We start from the raw sequence: 21662 nt of genomic DNA, 5'->3' as shown, positions 1-21662 counted from the left end.
ACATTGAAAGACACAATATAGAGGTATTAAGAACTCACAGAAAAGCCAAAACGAGGTCTATTACCATCAAAGAATGTGGAATTCCGCCTGAAGATCAAAAAGACCACTCTTCCCTTGTATTTTGACCTTTTAAGCTTTGATCGCAGGCATCAATGTTCTCGGATCACCGCTTGTTTTGCATGATGACTTTTTGAGACCCGCCCCGATTCCGATTCACCGACACCCGTGACGACTGTCAAGGATGGACCGAGCCCGGTGCTCTCGATTGACTGTTCGCTGCAAAATTTTACACGTCTCGATGATCATATCCTTCCGCCTTAGATTGGGGATGAGGCAGGGAGATCGTACTGACACTCGGCTCAAATCAGCTCAATTCCCTGCATTTGTGGGAACGTTCAAGACGCCCGTTGCGAATGGCAAACATCCTCGACAGAACAAACAATCCCTGGACTCCTTACCTTCCACCTTAGATTGGGGACGAGTGAACGAACCATATTGTCTTTCTTTTTAAGAAAAAAAATGGTTATTCCAATAGCGTAATAATCTAGAGACAAGTATCGCTTTTTGCAGCCGACTAGATGACCGAATGTTATGGTAGACTACATAGTTCCCTCAGGTTCCCTCCTCTATTGATTGTTTAGATAGTGCGACATGCAATTAAGCAAAAATGCATTTTTTAAAACGAAAGAAGATAATCTCGTCGAGTCGTCTGGCATGAAATCCAATAGTCCCAGATTGATCGTCATCATGACATCATTATTGTCACGTTGTGCGCCTACAGTTTAAATTTAACTTCAGCCTTCAAACTTGAAACAAGCAATTAGATTATTGGCTTTAATTCGATTTTATTCAACCTTTTAAACAACAAAAAAGGCAAAGCAAATGCCTGCTATTCAACCTTGTAAGCTGAAACGTACCTGTATAATCTGAATGACTTGAGTAATCGATAGCTAACTATTCCTAACAAAGCCTCTCACGTCTTGGTGACCGGAGCGTACGTATCACATTCACAAAGTTACACTTTTTTGAGCTAATCTCAACCTCTTGAATTCTTTTCCTTTTGGATTCATAGGAGTGGTTATATTGCAAGTTGGACATGTCAATACTTACTAGAAGCTGGTCATAGAGTACGTGGAACGGTTAGATCGAAAGAAAAAGGAGATTATCTTTCCAAAGTCTTTGAGAAATTTGGTGATAAATGGTCTTATGTTATAGTAGAAGACATTGAAAAGGTTTGATGTTCCTCAAACTTTTGATTCATCAATCTGAATTTATCAAATTCTGATGCCATTGCTCTATGTTTTAATATCGTTTTTGTCCTCGATTTTTAATGGATTTAAGCCAAATGGGTTTGATGAAGCTGTAAAGGATATCTCAGGAATTGCTCACGTCGCCTCACCCTTCCATATGAACGTACGTACCTTCATGACCGAATTATACTCCTGGAATCCATAAAGTTAACCATTGACATGATTCGATCTTCCAGGTAAAAGATCCATACAAAGATTTAATCAACCCAGCCGTAAATGGAACCTTATCAATCCTAAAATCAGCTGAACGTGAAGGAAAGAACGTTCAAAGAATCGTGATCACTTCATCATTCGCATCAGTTGTGAATCCTACAACCGATCTAAATCATGTTTTCAATGAAACTCAATGGAATGAACATTCTCCCAAAATTGTAGAAGAAAAAGGGATTGATGCTCCTCCTGCTGAAGTTTATAGGTCTTCTAAAGTAGTTGAGTACTTTATCTTTTCATCTCTCTGCTATCTGCTACTCGAGTCTTGCCTTTTTGACACTTTGAAAAATTTGTTTTCTACATAGATGGCAGAAAACGCGGCTTGGAACTTTGTTAAAGAAAGGAAACCTGACTTTGATTTAGTGACTCTTTGTCCACCTTACGTGTATGTACAAGCAAAACTCACTTCCTATAAGATCACATTATATTTTAAACCACGTATCTTTTTTACTTCTGGGCGTTAAAAGATTAGGTCCAATTATTCATCAAGTCAAGAATCCTGACTCGTTGAATACGAGTGTGAAATTGTTTTACAATTATCTCGTAGGAGATAGTGACGCAGAATCTGCGATAGTACGTTTCTTTTTGTACATTCCATAGATTCCTTTGTTGAGTGTTTAACCGGGAGATGTGAATTTGATATTATGTCGGTTTTTTTAGAAACCTTGGGGCTCAGAAGTAGACGTACGAGATCTTGCAAATGCTCATCTTCAATCACTCGTCATTGAAAAAGCTGGAGGCAATAGATATGCAGTTTGTAAACGTATGAGAATCTCTTACAAACTCACAAATAGCCAGTGTTGTATCTGACTACTCATTTCATACTGGGGTAAAAATTCTGTTTTGTAGAGAGCTTTACTTGGCAAGACAGCTTAGATGTGATTCAAGAAAAAGGTCAAGGAAAAGAATGGCCAGATGCAACAAAAGGAGAACCAGGTAAATAAAATCGTTTGAACTAGCAAAGAAACCATATCTATAAATCTCATCTCCAATTTTGAAATTTTATTGGAACAGGTAGCGGAAAGTCTGTCAAACAAAATTTATATGATGCTTCGAAATCTGTTCGAGATTTAGAGATGAAGTATAAAACATTTGAAGAGACTATCATAGATATGAGCAATTCATTGAAAGACCTTTCCAAGGCGTGGTAAACTCTTGTCTGATGGATTGTGATCTGTTACAATAGGTTTGTCACTTTGATATTCAAGAGTGTTTCATGACAATTTATTTACTCAATCCTTATCATTCCAGCTTCGAGATACGTACCTAGTTAGTTCCTAGGACGGTTTCATTACCACAGAGAACGATGCAGCAAATTACCTTATTTACATAAGCTATTACTAAAAGAGCTTACTTAAGATTTTCTCATTCCTTATGTAATTCCAAGGTGATACACATCTTGAAAGACTGAAATTTACGTATTGAGTCACTTTGGCCTAAAACTAGTATCACTTATCAGTTCTCCACATCTTGCCCACTGCCCAGAGAGTAAAGAAAGAAAGTGTATGTATGGGAAAATGAAACAAATATGGCGAAAGCTGGAAGAGACATTTAGAATTCCTTTATTATTGCTACCTTTCTCTGCACCATCAGCCAATGCCTTTGAGATATTTTCCAAGGCTGTTGAGATTTTTGGGATGACAATTCCTCATTGTATGAATGTAGCACAAATTCAGGTCCAACAGGTGTGATTGGCACCAACACTGAGACAGCTACACTACGGGCACGTTCACTTAAGCAATTTCTGGTGAGAAATCACATTCTGCAAAATTTAAAGTGTCTATTTGGTGGAGTATGTTTCATTTTTGCATTAAAAATTTTACAGAATGTGATTTCTGGTCAGAAATTCCTTAAGTGAACGCGCCCTACAACACACTATGGTGCATTTTGTGTGTAGTGACTGTGTAGCTGTGCTTAGTTAACAAAGATCTAACCTTTATGACAGTGTAGCTTATTAAGTCACACTATGCTACCAGCTACTGTAGCTGATTTTTGTGCCTCTACACTACACTACAGGGCCAAAATTTGGACAGCTGGAGATTCCTTGTGACTCTGTGTAGGGTAGCTGGAATTCATTGATGCTAATTCATGCTAGCGGTAGCTTAGCGGCATGCTTTTAGCTACACTATCTTTTGCTATCAGCTATAAGTAGATTAGCTGTCTCAGTGTTGTTTGCACCCTCATTGAATGAGGAGTGGTGACAAATTGTACTATCTTGTTGTAGTGTATCTTTGAATAATTGTTTGGCCTGGTCCTGATCATCCCAGACCATTCCAAATGCCTTTGAGAAAAATAGGAAATTTCCACCATGATACTTACAGAAATCAGAATAACTAAGCTCAAAAGTGTTGGGCCAAGTTCTCCAAAGGGATAAGATATCATCATGTCCAAAACAACAACACCCTCTCTGACCTGTGCATCTAACAAGTGTAGACTTAAGAGTGGAGATCAGGAAGGGAGGACAAAGAAAAAATATTCAAATGGCCAGACAGAGCAAATATGAGTTAGTTACATTTTCCAAAGAAGTTAAACCACAGAATTAACTTCTAAGAAACAGGCAATGTTCCTTATTTGCTTTGAAACAGACATATAGAAGGAAAGAAAGATGGAAAAAAGGGAAATCTTGCTTTTGAGAAAAAGAAGCCCCAATATATCAAGAATGGCCAATCACACAACTCTGATATTCATGAACTCTTAAGGCAACATGACCCCTGATGTACATGTGGAAGCTTCAGAACTACATCAGACAGCAGATTGAATGAAGTCAATGGTAGCTCCTTATTGGGCCAAAGTAGTAGCACCTCCTGAACAAAGAGACTGGATGGGAAATTCCTTGTTGGATGATTTGTAAAAGCACAATAAAAACCAGGAACACAATGGGGACACACCCTTCAAAGTTAAAAATAGTTGATGACAGGATAAAAAACAATAATCTCCGGAGTCAAGGTGCAATATTACAATCTGTACCAGACAAGCAGGCAGATTCTCAAAATATTGAACAATCACTGGAGCACCTGTAAAACCTATGGTGCCTTTTGAAGATGGTGAATATTTAATAAACCTTCTACAATGAGATAAATTGAAGGAACTTTTAAGAATATTTTTCTTTGAGTCAAAGAGCTTTGCAAATTTGGGAATAGTTAGTTGACCAAGTTGATGTGAACCTCAAACACCAACAGATAAGATCGCTAAAAATAATCTGTCATCGTGAGTAAAACCCATAAACAAGACAGTGAATTGTAGATGAGAAAAAGTTAATCAACTTTTCCTAACAACAGGCTCTTGGTAATTCTTGATGCAACTTTTTGTAGCAGCTCTGACATTGGAAACTCTGCATTCTAAGTGAAATCAATCCCTACTAAAAAACCACAAACAGATCTAGGAGAAATCATCAAAATATTGTATATGTAATCACAGAGTCTCAGGATCCAGATTGAAAAGATAACCAAATTTTTGGCAAAAAAGAAAAAACTTCCAAACCCTGCTTTGTACCTTTGGATACTAATAGTTGGAAGATCAACTGTTAAATGCCAATTAGTCTTAGATAACATTTCTATTTCTTATATTTTAGCAATTCTGGATGTATTCATATTCACAATTGACAATGCCAACATATAGAGGAAGTGTTGAGATCATCACCAGAGATATTGGAGATTGACCTCAGTACCACCAGAAGTTGACCCAGTATCAATATCAAGAACTTTTAATGATCAGAGAAAGTAATCTCTTGAAGGAATCTTAAGATTGAAATGAATATAGATTCAACAACAAACAAGAGGAAAGCAAGAATTGTGGCAAAACCATATACTGAGACTTACTGTGTAAATTATCTTGATACCCTTGCTCCAATTGGCAAACACTATCTTAGCATGTAATAATGGTTTATGTGACATCATTTGGATTAGAAGTGCAGTCAATTGATGTGGTTGCTGCTTCTCTTGATGGTAAAGTAAAGGAACTTATTTTTATGGAGCAGCCAGAAGGTTCTGAATAAGGATTTCAAGGTGATGATTTAACATGTCAATTAGATTAGGCTATTTATGGATTGAAGCAATCTTCCAGAGAAAAGAATGAAGAGTTTAAAACAGAATACAAGGTGGTGGATTTAATGCAATCAAGGCATACATTTGTTTCCTTTGACTTGTAAATAGACTGAATTGTGCTGATTTGAATTGAGCTGAACATGTCACAACTGGGTTGTAAGAAATGATACTATTACTCAGAGAGCTCTGGCTAGTGACTTTGTTAACAATCAAAATCCAAGTGTGCTTTAAACATGCATAAGGGTAGTTTATGATGTAAAAAATGGTCTACACTGTTTTTTATCCCTTTGAATTTTATTTTAACTTGTGTTTGAGTGCATGTAAAAACTGCTCCAGGAGCGCTAAAACAGCTCTGGGCCAAGAAACAGCTTACATGCCCTTGGTAATTGTCACTTTTTGACAGACTTGTCTGTCACTTTATAAAGGTGCCACAGGTGCAAACAGTTAGAAAAGAACCTAATCATTACACAATAGGGGGTTTCAAGTTGAAGGTTTTTATAACAACTTGACTGTTGTTGTAAAATATGCATAATTTTTTTCAAGCGGGACACCTTTTTTGGTGTCCCAAACTAGAGATATGTTGGTATTATGAAGATTTTGATTTACAAACAACTTGTCCAAATTTATAAAAATCATGCAAAAAAGATTGAACTTGAAACCCCCTAATAAAACAAGATGCATAAACTTTATCAATCTTAGAGTCCTTTGCAATGATAGAATGTAAGGAAGCATCTACATCATTTCCAGGAGGAACCAACTTGAGAAAATCAGCAACAGAAGAATCATTATTTCAACTTTTAAATTTACCTTAGCAGTGGTGTTGGTAGTATATTGTATCTTGCACAATGTGCCATACCTGACATATCATATGCAGTAGTATGCCTATCTCAGCATTTAGATAAGCCAAATAAACATCACTGGGAGGCATTTCAACATGTTCTACTTGATTTGAAAGGCACAGCACCTTTTGTGCATTATGAATGTGATTTAAGCTTACCAAAAGGAATGACAAGCAATGATATCTGACTCTACTAACATTGTTTCCAGATGCTGACTGGGCAGGAGATAAGAGTACTAGGAATTCAACTATGGGATACATATTATTGATGCCTGGAGGAGTGAGTTGCAACAAAAAGTAGCCAAATCATATACAGAGGCAGGGTTTAGTGTGGCCAATGAAGCAGGACATGAAATAATATGGCTGGATTTATAATTGGAATCAATACTTTTAAAACAAGGCTTTCTTCAATATTTGAACTTTGACAGTATGAGTGCTATGGATGTTTCAGAGAATGCAGTATTGCACAGAAGAACAAAGGCAATTGAGATCTACTTTAAGTTTTATTGGCTGCAAGCAAAATTTAAAGATGGTACCTTTTATTTGAAACATGTGGATTTAGAGGATATGCTAGCAGATATATAAGAAAGCCTCAACTTCATGACCCATTTAGAAGTTCAAGGGAGAGGATTAATTTGAGATTAGTGGAATGATAGAGATATGTCAAAGCAGTTGATTGAGGGGGGATGTTGGTTTTCAATCAACTTAATAAGATCACTCAGCCAAAAAGAAAACAAACTGGAGAATAAATAAAAGATGATGAATATTGAAGAGAGGTTTAAATAAAGGATATACATGTACATATCACTTTGATTAAATAATGAAAAGAGAGTCATGACAAAAAACATTACAAAGATTGTTTACCCAACCTATCAGATTGGTCAATTTTCTTATACTTATAGAGATGTGTCTGATGAATTGTATTGGTTCCTAACCCATATTTGGGAAGAGAATGTACATAGCTTTTAATTTTTGTTTTGTCATTTTTCTCTATAAACTTATTTGTTTTGATTTTGATATACAATTTAGAATACCAATCTATAGATCACTTGAGCTCACAAGAATCATTGTGTGATTCCCATCAAATTTATATGCCTGGTTAGTATCTTCCCAAAGAAAAGGATTACATCTACACCCCTCTTAATACATTACCAGTTTTATAAGCAGGTGACAAATATAACCAGTGTTCCAAAAACACTCAGTAATTTTCAAAGCTTCAGAATGCCCCTTTTTATTGGGACTCCCAGCTCCATGAAATTCAAAGGAGTAAATCTGGTCTTTCATGTGCTATTACTATGAAAACATCAAATAGATGAACTTGAAGGAAGGCAACAAAAACCACCATCTCCAGTAGTAATTGAAGGCAGTCATGAATTGGAAGTGGATGAATTCTTAGTTGGTAGAATGAAAAATGGGAAGTATGAGTACTTAATCAACTGGAAAGGATTTAATACTGAAGACAACTTACCTTGGGAGCCATTATCAAACTTGAAGAATAGCAGTGATTTGGTGAAGGAATTTGACATCAACTTTCTCAATGTGGTAACAAAATTTAGGGGAAGGCGGAGAAAACAGTGAGTCATGGGTTAAGATTTCCCGCTGGATTTTTTGATGCTACCTAAGGAAAGAATGCAGAACTCACAAAAAGGGAGTTTGGGCATTTGAGGGGGAATACTCTTATGAATCATACATTCTATGTGACATTTAGACAAGCATATCACATATGACAACTGTACTTTAAATAAATGGCAAAGAGCCTGTTGTATGAAATCATCCAACAATAGATCATCATTAGGCATAACACCCTTTTAAGGTTTCCTCCGTCCTTGTTGGCAAAACCTGTCCACAGTCTTGACATTGAACCTCCAAAGTCCAAGACTTATATTTTATATATACTACACTCAAATTGCCCATAATATATCATGATAAAAATTTACAAACACAAAAGCAAGAACTGCCTACTCAATGAATTGTAAACTGATTGGGCTAGAGCATTTTCTGGACCAGGTTACCCATGCCAAAACACCATGATCATTTGTTATGAAGCAGTAGCCACATGCAACTGTTGAACTAAGTTGATAGATAGCAGACATCATGTCTTGCATAGGCGCGTCATAAGCATTTGTAATGTTCTGCTACAATTCTATTTGTTGCTTGAAGAGCATGATGATGTGTCTGTTTTTTTACTTTGGAGAGAACACCTCGTGTGCCAACCAATGTTGGCGCCGAGGCGCGCTTTCAAGACAAAAGAAAGGCGCATAGACGCGCCTTCGAGGGCCGGACTCCCAGTGTGACTTCGATGGCGCAGATGAGGCCGCGTGGGCTTTGAATGGCAGATTTCATCAAATGACAATGAAATGATCTTTGTGCTGCTTGACAGATTTACTCTTTTGAAAGAAAGCGGGGCATATATTTAGAGCGATTGCGGCTCAATTGGTTTAACTCTAGAAGAAAGAAAGCATGCAACTGTTGCCAAATGATGATTTTGTACCACACATGAGCAAATTGATTTTAACAAATTCTGTACAAATATAAACATATGAAACATTTAAGATAATATTACATCAATCCTGAACACTCCAAAGAAAAAAAATGGATGATAATTGACCATACATAATTCTGAGTAATTTAAATCAGATAACGATGAAAATGAAAATCAGAAGCAAGTAAATAAATCTGCAAATTTTAAAAAGGTCCAATTTCTCGATTTTTTCATTCAACACTTGTTTTTTTTTAGAATGAATTCCTTGAAGATTGTTTCAAACAGCTGCTGGAACTTCTCTCATTGGACTCTTTAAACCTGTACCAGCTTTTACCGCTCTACTTGCGATCAAAGCGATATAAGCTAAAACGAAACTCAAGGTGATCCCTAAACCGTAAAAAGACATCAAAGATCAGAAAAAGGTTCAAGAGTGAGAGAAGAGAAAGAGAAGACTTACATTCGATCCATGCAAAAGCTTGAACAGCTTTCAATGAATGACAATACCTAATTCCAACATTAATTCTAACATCTGATAAAAACAAATCACCGCATGAAAGACCACTCAAAGTATCACTTAGAGCAGCAGCACCAGATAACCAAAAGATCCAAGTTATAAAGAGAAATCCTGCATGAGATGCTAAGGAGAATAAAAAGTTTGTTGGTAGTTTAAAGATTCCGAATAGATAAATCGAAGTGAAGACTAAACTCCAGATTGAAGTGAACAGTAAGAATTTAAGTCTGTTCGATTCGAATACAAAAAAGTAAGTCAATTCGGTTTGTAAGCCGTTTCATGGTCAACAGGAGGTTTTGGTGGTCAAGAAGAGGTTTTTTTGAACTCACCGATCTCGAAGACTATCGCTGTAATAACTATTGTCTGAATTATAATTACTTATTAAGATTGTAGTGATTAAGAATTCGATGAAACTGAAAAGGATTATAAAACTAAAAGCTATTGGATGAGCTTTCTTGACTGCGTTGTCTGTCGACATTTTGGTGGATTTATCTGAGTTTTTAGATGAGAGGAAGGATTGGTTTATTTGATTTGACTCGAAGGATTAAATGGAATGGAAGTGAAATGGCAAACAAGCAGTTGAGTGAGATATAAACTGAATCAAATTATCTTTTTTCTGAGTTTGATTTCCTTTTTTGATGGTCAACAAGAAATCGAAGATTGTTTCTTTATTTGGCTTAAGTTGAGGATGATCGAGTGAAGAAGAAGATTAGTGGCTGTGCAGTTTACCAAACACGATCAATGATCAGAAGCTAGAGCCAATCAATCTTACCTAATCCCGATATCAACTCCAAATACCCTTTTTTTCATTTTCATCTCAATTAATGAATCGAATCAAATCGAACAGAATAGAACCCTTCATGCTGATTTGTATAGTTTAAGTTGATCAAAGGATCGGTCAGGTGATGAGATGGTTGAAATCACTCAAGGCACCAGAAGGATTTCTGATTCAAACGTCATCATTTAAATGAGAAATCATACATATATGCATCAGTAAACCCTTGTTGGTCGATCAAAGGATTCCCTTTCATAAACCTTGATTCCGATTCATCTTCGCTTAAACTTACTCTGTCATATTCGAGGATATCAATTCGGAAGGATTTAGAACTACATAATCAGAATCCCTATGAGGACAGATCTCTTAGACGCCGACTGTTGTTATTCTACCTTTTACAAATGATTGCGATCGATTTCAGAGTTCGTGAACTCATCCAGGAAGGTTGTGATAAGGCATATCCCAGTGGATGGAAGTCGTCTAACTTGCGTGGAGGAAAGTAGACTAGCAACTACGACATATCCTTCCATACCCAGCATCACCTGTCTGAAAGTCGAAAAAGGTAAAATGAAGACGATATTTGAAGAAAACTGATGATGGAGAGACACAAAGCAGAAAAGGAAATTAGTTTCCTGCATAAAAATTTGTGCAACTTCAAATGGTCTTGAATTCGATCCAAGATTGACCCCTTCATCGGACTTGATCTGGGACTCTCATCAAGTCAATTCGAGCAGCTAACTTTGAATGTAATAGTTCGAGGAGATGGACTTTCTTAACTTGGCAAATTGAAGGGTTATCCATGAGCCCAATTTGTTGGACTTCTTTTCCACAACTGAGTGTTTGATAAGGTAAAAGTCTCAGTAAGAGGCTGCTGGAGTGACAATTTAAGTCAGACTGATGAATACATTGCTTCGTCAGGGGATGACTAGAGTTGCAATGTTCATTTCAGATACCAAAGATAACCTTGATTTGAAATTCCAAGTGTTGGTATGATATCTCACATAAGGCAGACTGACTTTGTAACAAGGATAAAGAAAAGAAGACGATACAACAGAATGTGTTATAAAAAAAGCAAATGCAGGACTTTATTGAAAAGAATGCCTAAAATATAACTGTCCCTACCATGTTTATAATGCTACCTAAAATCTTGAAACTTTCAAAAACACATTCAGAAAGCCCTGCCTGAGAAGGACATTCTGGTGATTTTTTGTTTGTAAACACAAAACAAAAATTGAAGGACTAGGAGGCCAAAGTATAAAAAGTCTTAGGGACTTTTTTGGCCAACTTGAACTCCCCTATTGATTTTGGAAAAGATCTTTTAAAGATGAACACATATCTAAGATTGTAGAATCAAAAGGATGATAATCGAGTTTCAAATCTTTTATAGATTTCGATGTATCTAAACACTCTTCTATTACCAATTTCTCATCCTCTTAAAGAAGTGTTGATAGGAGCATTGGATTAGTAAAATCAAAAAGACCCAAAAGTAGGAAGAGAATAAAGACTAACTTGGGGTTCTTTTGGTTGCATTAGGCCAATGAATCGCTTGATTACTTTCATTCACAATATCTAATGCGTCTTGCCATATTAAAGGTTCTAAAGTGGTTTTGTAAGATAGAATTCATCATCAATGAACAAGATGAAGTCCTTTACTAGAGGTAGATATCGATTCAATGCTTACGTTTTGAAATCAAATATCGATTACCACCAGCTTTTTCGATAAGTAAAGATTGGATATGGGCGAATGCCACATCACGTACATCAACCTCTGATGCTGTTGGACGCTATCAAACTCAACAGTGAACAGGAAACAATGATCAATTTATATCCATGAAAGAGAATTTTAAAGGACATTTGAAAAAAATTCACTAACGTTTGCGATTTCACTACTAATTCTTCCTAAAAGGAATTGATAGAAAAAACTTAAACTAGTATTTAGAGATGTTTCATCTTTAACTTCATGAATGATTGGTCCTAATCTACAAATCGGATTTTTAGGAAAATAGTTCGCAATCAGCTCTTTGAGTTCGAAAATCAAGTTGAATGATTCAGTTTGAGATAACTTACACAAATGATGGACAAATGGTTGTTAGATCAAACTTTGGTTTGTTAGTCTTGACAAACTCCCAAGCTGCTTTTTCCGCAAGCTAAGCAATATCCAAACAATTCCAGACATGAACAAAGAATCCCTTTAAATTTGATCTTTGAAACGTAAAGATCCTCTAATAGAATGTGAAAGATCGTCAACAAAGACTTACAACTTTAGAAGCAAAGTAAGCAGTAAAAGGTGGAGAAGCTGATCCTTTCTCTTCAAGAATCTTAGGATCATCTTCATTGAAATCTTGTTCTGTATAAATGTGAGTGGCTTTGAATGATGGTTCACTCAAACTTTCAACACTAGCTATTGCTCCAAGAGATGAAGTAATGATGACTCTTTTAATTGATTTTCCATTGAGACTATTTGCTGATTTTAAGATTGACAAAGTTCCATTGACTGCTGGAGAAATGTATGTTTGATATGGATCATCTGAAGTCTAAAGTTCATAGAATGTGGGAAAAAAATCATGATAAGTTCGGTTTACCATATATATATGAAGATGTGAGATGACTGACATGAGTATTGAAGGGTGAGGCAACATGAATAATTCCTTCAATATCTATTACAGCTTCATCAAATCCATTTGGCTGACTCGAAATAAATGGATTTTTTTTTCAGAATCAGCATGATGTGAATTCCTTTATGAATCTCTTGAACTCAAAAAAAAGAAAAAAATACTCAACGTCTGTCAAATCCTCTACAATTACATATGACCAATTATCTTGAAATTCTTTGAAGAGATTTGATAAATAATCTCCTTTTTCAAAACTTCTTACTGTTCCTCTTACTTTAAAACCTTGCTCCAATAATAACTTACAAATCCAGGAAGCAATAAAGCCACTCCTACGAAAATTATCTCATTTATCATTCAGTTGGTATTTGATTTCTGGTCGATTTATCTATATTACTTACGCTCCGGTGACTAGAACAAAAGAACCTGTTCCGATTGAGAGTAAGTATACATAAATCAAGATTCAAGGTAAACTTTGACTCACCAGTAGTGATTGCAGGCATTTAAGATGAAAATGTATTTTCTTATTATAGGTTCGATGATATTTGAAGATGGAATGAAAAGATACCAAGCATGCAAAAGAAGGAGAACCAGAAGGGAAACCTTTGAGTTTTATATAGACGATTGAAAATCCCACAACTATCCATCAATTCACAGCCAGTGGATCAACATTCAACTCTATGTAAAACCCTTCGGTTACATCATGATTCATCTATGACGGTCCACGATCAGAGGATGAGTTCGGTCGGATTACATAGTTCTCGAAGACATCCAAATCGGTTTGCGTTTCGATTGAATTCGATACTGCATTCAATCCCTGCCGATTGCGACCGCGAGGAAAGTTCATGCGGATATAAAGTATGTATCATAACGGGCGCTGTTAGGTAAGTTCGGAACGATACCGGGTACGCTTCAGGTCGAGATGTTCAGGTCCTTCAGGGGTTTATGAAGTTTTTTTCGATCAAGTCATTTCTTGACAGTCCAAATAACGGACGAGACTCTGAAATACACATGTCACAGTCAAATTCAGTAACGAAGAATCCGATTCTCAGGGAATCGCGCCAGGCAAGACGGAGCGTGTATGTACGTCGATTCAACTTGCTTGATGGACACTTGAGATATATGTCGCAAGTATTCCTGACGTGAGTGTGATCGCGTGAAGCTTGAACTTGAAGACTTCTCGTGAGAGAAACTTTCGAACTCCTACTGGAAGTCGGGCCATCATATTCATAAGGGTCAAAAAGGGACTAGTTCCCTTTTGATCAGACCTATAGATAATGATTTTCAGCTTCATGAAAGATTTCAAAGAATTCTGACTGGTCTATATGAGCTTCTTCCTCTTGATGCTCCTGGGAACGAGATTATTCTGGTTAGCAAAATGCGTTCATCACGCTTGAGGGTGTGGCATTTCGTAATGAAGAATACTTCAGCAAAAAGGGCTGGACATCATGAGCACATTGAACTCTGAGAATAGCAAGTCACATGTCGCCTGCGCTAGGTTACAGAATCAACACCTGAGTGAACTCAAGGGTTGTGCGTTTGATCATACATTGCTTTTGCTAACAGGTCATACAATTGAATCAAGAAAAATCGATAGGTTTGTGAGATAAAATCCAAGTCTTCATTATTTCTTAAAGAGAGTCTTGAAAGAAGTGCACATGTCCAAGATTGTAGTCTCAAAGCTATGATACTTCAATCCAAGATCGCTTATAGATTTTGAAGTATCTACGGGATTTGGTACTACAATTTTCTCCTCGCCTAAAAATTCAAATCGAAACATCAGCGGTGAAGAGGAGGATCAGAATACAAAAGGAGAGTCATTGACCAGGGTTGCGTTTTGGTGCTTGAGGCCAATGAGCAGCGTCACTGCTCGCATAGACTATATCCAATGCATCTTGCCATATCAAAGGTTCTGGTAACAATTTGGAATCAGCTTCGCGCATCTAAAAAAAGCTTGAAATAAAAAATTGTACTCACGCTTGGAAACCAGGTATCTGTTCCCACCAGCCTTTTCAACGATCAAAGATTGAATGTGGGCTGCCGCAACGTCACGCACGTCAACTGCTATACCAGCCGGGCGCTATGAGCCGGTAACGAAGCGGTAGTTCAGGTCAGTAATCGTTCCTCCTCCATCGTCATACGAACCTGTCAAGATTGACATACCTTTGCAGCTTCGCTGTCACCTTTTCCTACAAGGTATTCATAGAAAGCATTTACACTAGTATTCAAAGCAGCTTCATTTTTGACCTGATGGATAATAGGCCCCAAACTTGATGGATCGCAAGGAAGCAAGAAATAGGAACCTGACTTAGCATCGAGTGCAATACAAACTGAAGTGGACGATATAAGAACCCTGAGACATACACAAAAGGTGGACAGATGGTTACAAGATCATACTTGGTCTCGTTGGTCTTGACATACTCCCATGCAGCTTTCTCTGCTAGCTACGATTCGGACGCACAGAGAAAGCAAGCATAGTGTTTCAGGCAGGTGATTGGAGGGTTCAAGCGAGCGTATCCTTCATTAGATCCCGCAAAGAAAATGGAGGACAGAGAAATGATGGGAGCTTACGACTTTGGATGCAAAGTAAGCAGTCCATGGCGGAGAATCTTTACCTTTCTCTGCGAGGATTTGTGGGTCAACTTCATTGAAATCTTTCTCTGTGAAAACTTTCCCCTCTATCGCAGGTGCATTGAAGCTGGTGACCGCCCCGATTGAAGAAGTGACGACGATACGCTTCACCGTGGCGCCATTCGGGCCATGTGCAGATTTCAAGACGGACAGCGTGCCATCAACTGCCGGAGAAACGTAAGTTTTGTAAGGGTCATCAGACGTCTGAAAAGAAACAGAGCCGATGTCAGCCTAAGCGTGCCGCAAGATATTCTAGATCACGTTCACGACAAACGTGTGTGCTAAAGGGTGATGCAAGGTGTAGGATTCCATCCATATCTTTGACAGCCTCATCAAAACCGTTCGGCTGTTTCATGGCAAAAAATAGTGGAGCCGTCAGTCTAACGGCACTATCTGATATTACCTTTTACGATTCAAGTTCAAAGAGAGAAATCACTCAAACGCTCATAAGATCCTCTACAATCACATATGACCATTTGTCCCCGAATTCTTTGAAGAGATTTGTGAGATAATCTCCCTTTTCCGCACTCCTCACCGTTCCTCGGACCTTGAAGTCCTGTTCAAGTAGTAGCCGACAAGTCCAAGCGGCGATGAAGCCACTCCTGTGAAGATGTACGACACGTAACTCGTCATCTGGCTGAGATTTTTCTCAATCGGCTTTTTTTACTTACGCGCCAGTGACTAAGATGTGGGATCCTAGTTTGATCGATGGTAGCGTGTGAGCTTTCATTCCACGAGCCGGCGGTATCAAGAATGTAAGACGGCCGCGACTCACCAGGTGTGATGGCAGGCATTTAGGGGCCGATTGTGTAGTTGCGACGGTTCTGAAGATGGCAAGGCACTACGTACGGTAAACAGGATGGATGGTATATATGGGTTGGCGTAAGGGTGAGCAAAGGTCCACAACCAAATTGTAGTTTGAAGCTCTTTTGAGCTATGTACATCATGCATCCTCATGCATCACTAACTTACTAAGCCCCTCTTCTGACAGCACCTCCGACAGAGCGGACGTAATACATCACACTCAGAGGCGCCGCTCTAATAAAGTCCCTCGATGCCCCGACTGCTGTCATTCAACGAGTTGAATCCGCATTTCTCTATACATACATCGAGCGATATCAACGGTCTTCTATTTTAAGAGCACCAGCAATTGTTGGCGTTACTTAAAATCGGAGTTATTTGCACCGGTGCTAATTTTAAGCTGAATGAATGATCTTTGGCCGGGGTCAACTATGTTACATACATGTATGGTCTTTTTTTTTCTTTTCTTTTTTTTAAAGTGCTTTTGGCTTGATTAGGGGTTCTCAAAGTAGACCCGGTTTGTAAAAACCCGGTTGACCCAGTTAACTTTTTGGCTGTGATCTGTCAAAAAATGTCAACTCCATCTCTACTCCGGGCGTAAGGTGTAGGTTTTCCTCAAGCTTTCTATTGTTTATCAATATGTATTACTTTTTCTAAAATGAATGGCACCCCTGGCCCGAGAAAAAAATATTTTTCAGCGCCGCAGTCCCCGCAGCCGGTGCAGTGATGCATACAGAATCCAGATCAGCTGGCTGACGCGGCCTGCTGAGCACTGTAATTGGCAATCACTCACCGAACTCCCTCTACGATTGGCTTTCAACACCCACTTCCTCGACATTTTTCCTGACGCCTCAAACCAATTGCTTCATCGATCACACGTAAGTCGTCCTATCAGCTTTCTAGCACACCTATTCCACGTTGACTTATAACCTTTTCTCTTTTTCTTTTTCTTTTTCTTTGACTTTGACTTTGATTTTGATTTTCTCTTCTTTTTTTGACCATGTAGATCAAAGACTACCCCGATTCAAACAGAGACCGTCATATGTCTAGTTTTGCTACAGGTCACGGAGAAGGGATGGGCATTTGATTGAGATCTCATTGATTTAATTGAATTTTTTATTATCTAGTTAACGAACACGATCATTCTGTTGATCGGATTGATATCACAATTGTTTCTTTACCCGATGTATCTTTTTTATTGAATCTCTTTAATACTTTTGAACGTCTCTTGATTTTTGTGCTGTCTGACTCAGAAATCAATGCAAAGAAGGAAACTTTTGTTTGATTTGCCATTCAAAACCAAACTTATCTACAAAACATCAAATTAAATTGTTCATATTTATTTGAACAACTTTTAACATTTCAGTTAAGATTTTAGGATGAACGAACTAGATACTGGATCCTCTATTTTAGTGAGATTTGATTGAAAAACATTGAGATTATCAATATAATTGAAAGTTTTTTGTCGATGCGACAAAGAATGAAAAAGACAATAAGCTGGATCATGTTCTGCTTGAGTAACTATAAGTTGTTTGGCGTCATTTATGTTGGATCATAAGTGAGATTAATGGGACTTTCTCAGTTTGTAGGCTCATACTTTTGGAACACAGTGAACTTGCATTGATCAAAACAAAAACAAAAAGTGTGAGTCATCACAACCACAAATAAGAACTGAGAACAAATACTAGCATAAGCATCAATTACTACAACTTGAAAAGTCATTAACAGGAACCATGAGTTATGATATCCTAGAGCAAAACTTATCATAAGGACACATTTTTTGTAAAAAAAAAGGAAATGGTGGTCTGGTACCAGAGATAGGCCAAGTACGAGACCACCCCAAATCACTCATAACCACCCTCAATCACTTGAAATCATCTCAAAAGTGAGTATCATCTTTGCTTATGACGGTGTCGGTTTGAACAAGGAGTTGGGGTAGTCTTTGATCTACATGGTCAAAAAAAGAAGAGAAAATCAAAATCAAAGTCAAAGAAAAAGAAAAAGAAAAAGAAAAAGAAAAAAGGTTATAAGTCAACGTGGAATAGGTGTGCTAGAAAGCTGATAGGACGACTTACGTGTGATCAATGAAGCAATTGGTTTGAGGCGTCAGGAAAAATGTCGAGGAAGTGGGTGTTGAAAGCCAATCGTAGAGGGAGTTCGGTGAGTGATTGCCAATTACAGTGCTCAGCAGGCCGCGTCAGCCAGCTGATCTGGATTCTGTATGCATCACTGCACCGGCTGCGGGGACTGCGGCGCTGAAAAATATTTTTTTCTCGGGCCAGGGGTGCCATTCATTTTAGAAAAAGTAATACAGCCAATCTAGAATACGTTGGCCCGGTGATTTTTTATTTTATTTTATTTGGGTGATACAGCTGCCAATACAGCTTGAAATATAAGCATAATGCTTAAATCAAAATATGAAATTGGCTATTGACCACCCGATATCTACCACCGACCATCATTGTCATCCTCATCCACCATCCCTCGTCTTCAACGTTACCTTTCTCTTTCATATCTCAAAGCTCTTCATGCCTTTTGTGCTGTACACAGCACAACTCAAGGTGATTGCCCTCACCAAGTTTCTGTCGGGCCAATCCCTCAAATCCATCAACGAAGACCTCATTACTTCAATCTCAGCCAAATCAATCTCACGATGGAATGCTCTTTACCGCGAAACTCACGCAGTGGTTCGTGATCCTAGAACCTACCATCAACAAGGCCGTCGGACTTTATACTCAAACAAGGATCGAGCATTCATGGTCGAACTCATTGATGCTGATCCGACCTTGTTTCTCGACGAAGTGCAAGAAGCGATGTACAACCACACCAATCTCATTGCCTGTCGACAAACCATCGCAAACGACCTTAAAGAGCGTCTTTACCTTACCCTTCACAAGGTATCTGCGATTGATATCAATCAATCACCAACACTTCGAGCAGAATATTCCAATCGGATCTGCCACCACCCACCTGAGTTCCTAGTTTTTCTTGGTGAGTCTTTTCACTCTTCTCTTCTCTTTTTCCTTCTTAAAAAGAGGAATTGAACTAACGTGAATATGAATTGTCTTGTTCTTCACCTAGACGAATGTGGTTTACGAGCACAGGATGTGCAACGCAAATATGTTAGATCCAAACAAGGCGCACGTCCAAAACCCTTGAGACGTAACCGGGCTGGACGTCACTACAGCATGCTGGCTGCCATCTCCGAGTCTGGTTTACTAGCCGTCAACAGTAGAATTAATGGTTATCAGCGAGACGATTTTGAAGCTTTTTTAAAGCACATTTTGGTGAGTTTGGTCTTTTGCTTCCAGATTTCATCAATTGTACAAAGCTAACCTTCATTGAATAGCTTCCTGTGATGCAACCCTACCCCAGTCGCAATTCAGTCTTAGTAATGGACAACGCTCCAATACATTGTCGTGGGGCCATCAAAAGCTTGTGTGATCGTGCAGGGATACTTTTAGTCTACTTACCACCGTACTCGCCCGACTTCAACCCAATCGAGCGAGTTTTCAAAGTTTTCAAGGACAAACTTCGCCAAAATGCCTTGTTTGCTAATGCTCTCAATAGGTTTCATTGTATGGAAAGAGCTATGAGCAATGTTTCAACCAACAGTTTCATTAGGAGGCTTTATCAAACTTGTGGATACAGAAGATATGATAATCCAATTTTATGAACTTTCATCGAAGATCTTGATTATCATGTTTTCTATTTTTTCATGATCATGATATTCTCACTGTAGAGAAATCCAAAGGTCCTTGAACCAAATTTGTTATCCATTTTTATAAAGTTGTTTCCAAAATTAACATGGTTTTGATTGCTTTCATGAATCACAAGATTATTATTGTAAAGAAAGCAAAAGATCTTCAAATGATCAAATTGTCATGTGCTTGGAATTGTCATTGTAAAGAATTCAAAATATTGTTGAACCAAGTTCCAATCTTAACAACTGAATCATATCAGTCATAAAGTGAGAAATTCTCGAAGTGAAAAATTCTCAAAGTGAAAAAAGAAAAGTTCATTGAACATTAAAGGTGTCACAAATTCGGATTTGATCATTCAAAACTGGGTCTTGATAAAAATCTAAGACCAGTATCTGTTCTCACTTGTGGCTCAAAGAGGTTGTTTGATTCTTAAACATAAAATCTTCATTACAAAACATCTCAAACATGACATAAGGTATTGTAGAGTACTCGAGCTACAGATGGTTAATATTTAATTTGTTACAGATTGATTGAGTACATTCTTGTTCAGATACTAGAACTATTGATGGTTGGCACGGAATCGTTGCTTAAGAATATCACGATACACCGGTGCTTGGTCATGGAGGCGAAGGCGAGCTCCAAAGGGAAACTGGAGCTTTGTCATTTCCTCCACACTGAGTTGGGGAGATAGAAACATCTCAAAGGTGCAGATATCCAAATCACGGAGTAGAGCACGAGTAACTCTGTCATCCTTGGCGATTGAGCAATGTTCAAGGTATTCCTCGAAGAGTGGAAGTGGTCTTGGAGCTGGAGAGTCGCTTCGTAAACTGTTACCAACCGGAAGAAGAGTTGAGCTGGTAGACTCGGGATTTGGAGCAGTGTGAGCTCGAGCGAGGGGGTTTTTGTATCTTGGCTCCCACTTGAAATCAGGTCCTTTGGGAGGTTTCATATATGAGACTCCCTGAGCATGGCTATGCTATTCAAAAGCAAATCAAATTGATGTCAGTTTCTGAGGTGATTGATTTAAAAGAAAAATCGAACTCACTATAGCTTTTGCCCATATATCAAACGCGATGTGGGATAAGGGCATCGCCTCAGTAGAGTCCATTGGATTGTAACAACCCATACACTCCCTACCAGCGATTGAGCAATGACCGTACTTGGTCATCAGTTCGACTTTGATAGCCTGAATGCTTGGATTGACATCTATAGCCTGTTCAAAGATGTTCATTAGAATCATAAACAAAAGTAAAATGAAAATTGAGATTGACTTACTGCCATCTCAAGCTCAGCATGTCAAGCAGGTTCTACTGCCTGCAGATTTTGTCGAGCCATCGCAGTGTCAAACTTATCTTCCTATAGAGATAAACACAATTCGCAAGTCAGTACAATCAAAAGGAAGACAAGGAATGTAAAGGAAATTACCTTTAAGAGAGTGCGAGCGGTCTTCTTTGGATTCTCCATAGTGAGGGAGAATCCAACTTCTTTTCCTTTCTTTAAAAGCATCATATCCTTGAATGCTGTAAAGAAGGATTCTGTTTCAATCACGGGCATCAAACTCTTACCAAAGATACCCCCATGCGTAATGTAGCCTTTGAATTCAACGTGTCCTTCTTGAGTCGCAATCTTGAGTAATGTTCCACATCCCTGCTTATTCTTGGCACGAAGATCATATAAACTTTCCTTCACCTCAGTCAACATCTTTCCGTGAATTTGAACCAAGACGGGGAAGGGCTTCTCGTTGTTGT

The 21662-nt window shown here is 38.1% G+C and overlaps 4 protein-coding genes across 4 annotated transcripts; 1 reads left to right on the top strand and 3 right to left on the bottom strand.

Moving 5' to 3' along the window:
• Window positions 1–882: 882 nt before the first annotated feature.
• On the top strand, window positions 883–2671 carry MELLADRAFT_84161 (uncharacterized protein; the record flags this gene model as incomplete). The annotated part of the gene is made up of 10 exons (XM_007418749.1): window positions 883–901; window positions 970–994; window positions 1073–1232; window positions 1342–1413; window positions 1487–1738; window positions 1826–1905; window positions 1988–2093; window positions 2181–2283; window positions 2370–2456; window positions 2535–2671. 10 exons carry the CDS (start codon window positions 883–885, stop codon window positions 2669–2671), a joined length of 1041 nt encoding a protein of 346 aa, XP_007418811.1.
• Window positions 2672–9160: 6489 nt separating this feature from the next.
• MELLADRAFT_113979 (uncharacterized protein) lies at window positions 9161–9872 on the bottom strand (the record flags this gene model as incomplete). Its single annotated transcript, XM_007418760.1, has 3 exons — window positions 9161–9270; window positions 9341–9621; window positions 9724–9872. 3 exons carry the CDS (start codon window positions 9870–9872, stop codon window positions 9161–9163), a joined length of 540 nt encoding a protein of 179 aa, XP_007418822.1.
• A 1801-nt stretch (window positions 9873–11673) lies between these two features.
• On the bottom strand, window positions 11674–13281 carry MELLADRAFT_113978 (uncharacterized protein; the record flags this gene model as incomplete). Its single annotated transcript, XM_007418759.1, has 8 exons — window positions 11674–11765; window positions 11851–11953; window positions 12043–12148; window positions 12237–12316; window positions 12428–12703; window positions 12783–12858; window positions 13180–13204; window positions 13263–13281. The coding sequence occupies 8 exons, from the start codon at window positions 13279–13281 to the stop codon at window positions 11674–11676; spliced, it is 777 nt and encodes a 258-aa protein (XP_007418821.1).
• Window positions 13282–14402: 1121 nt separating this feature from the next.
• MELLADRAFT_84159 (uncharacterized protein) lies at window positions 14403–16203 on the bottom strand (the record flags this gene model as incomplete). The annotated part of the gene is made up of 10 exons (XM_007418748.1): window positions 14403–14536; window positions 14604–14711; window positions 14756–14858; window positions 14942–15047; window positions 15143–15222; window positions 15350–15613; window positions 15684–15812; window positions 15870–16011; window positions 16081–16132; window positions 16185–16203. The coding sequence occupies 10 exons, from the start codon at window positions 16201–16203 to the stop codon at window positions 14403–14405; spliced, it is 1137 nt and encodes a 378-aa protein (XP_007418810.1).
• Between the last annotated feature and the right edge of the window lie 5459 nt (window positions 16204–21662).

This window comes from Melampsora larici-populina, assembly GCF_000204055.1.
Source record: "Melampsora larici-populina 98AG31 unplaced genomic scaffold MELLAscaffold_104, whole genome shotgun sequence".
Classification (NCBI taxonomy): domain Eukaryota; kingdom Fungi; phylum Basidiomycota; class Pucciniomycetes; order Pucciniales; family Melampsoraceae; genus Melampsora; species Melampsora laricis-populina.
This window is presented reverse-complemented; position numbering and strand designations above follow the sequence as displayed.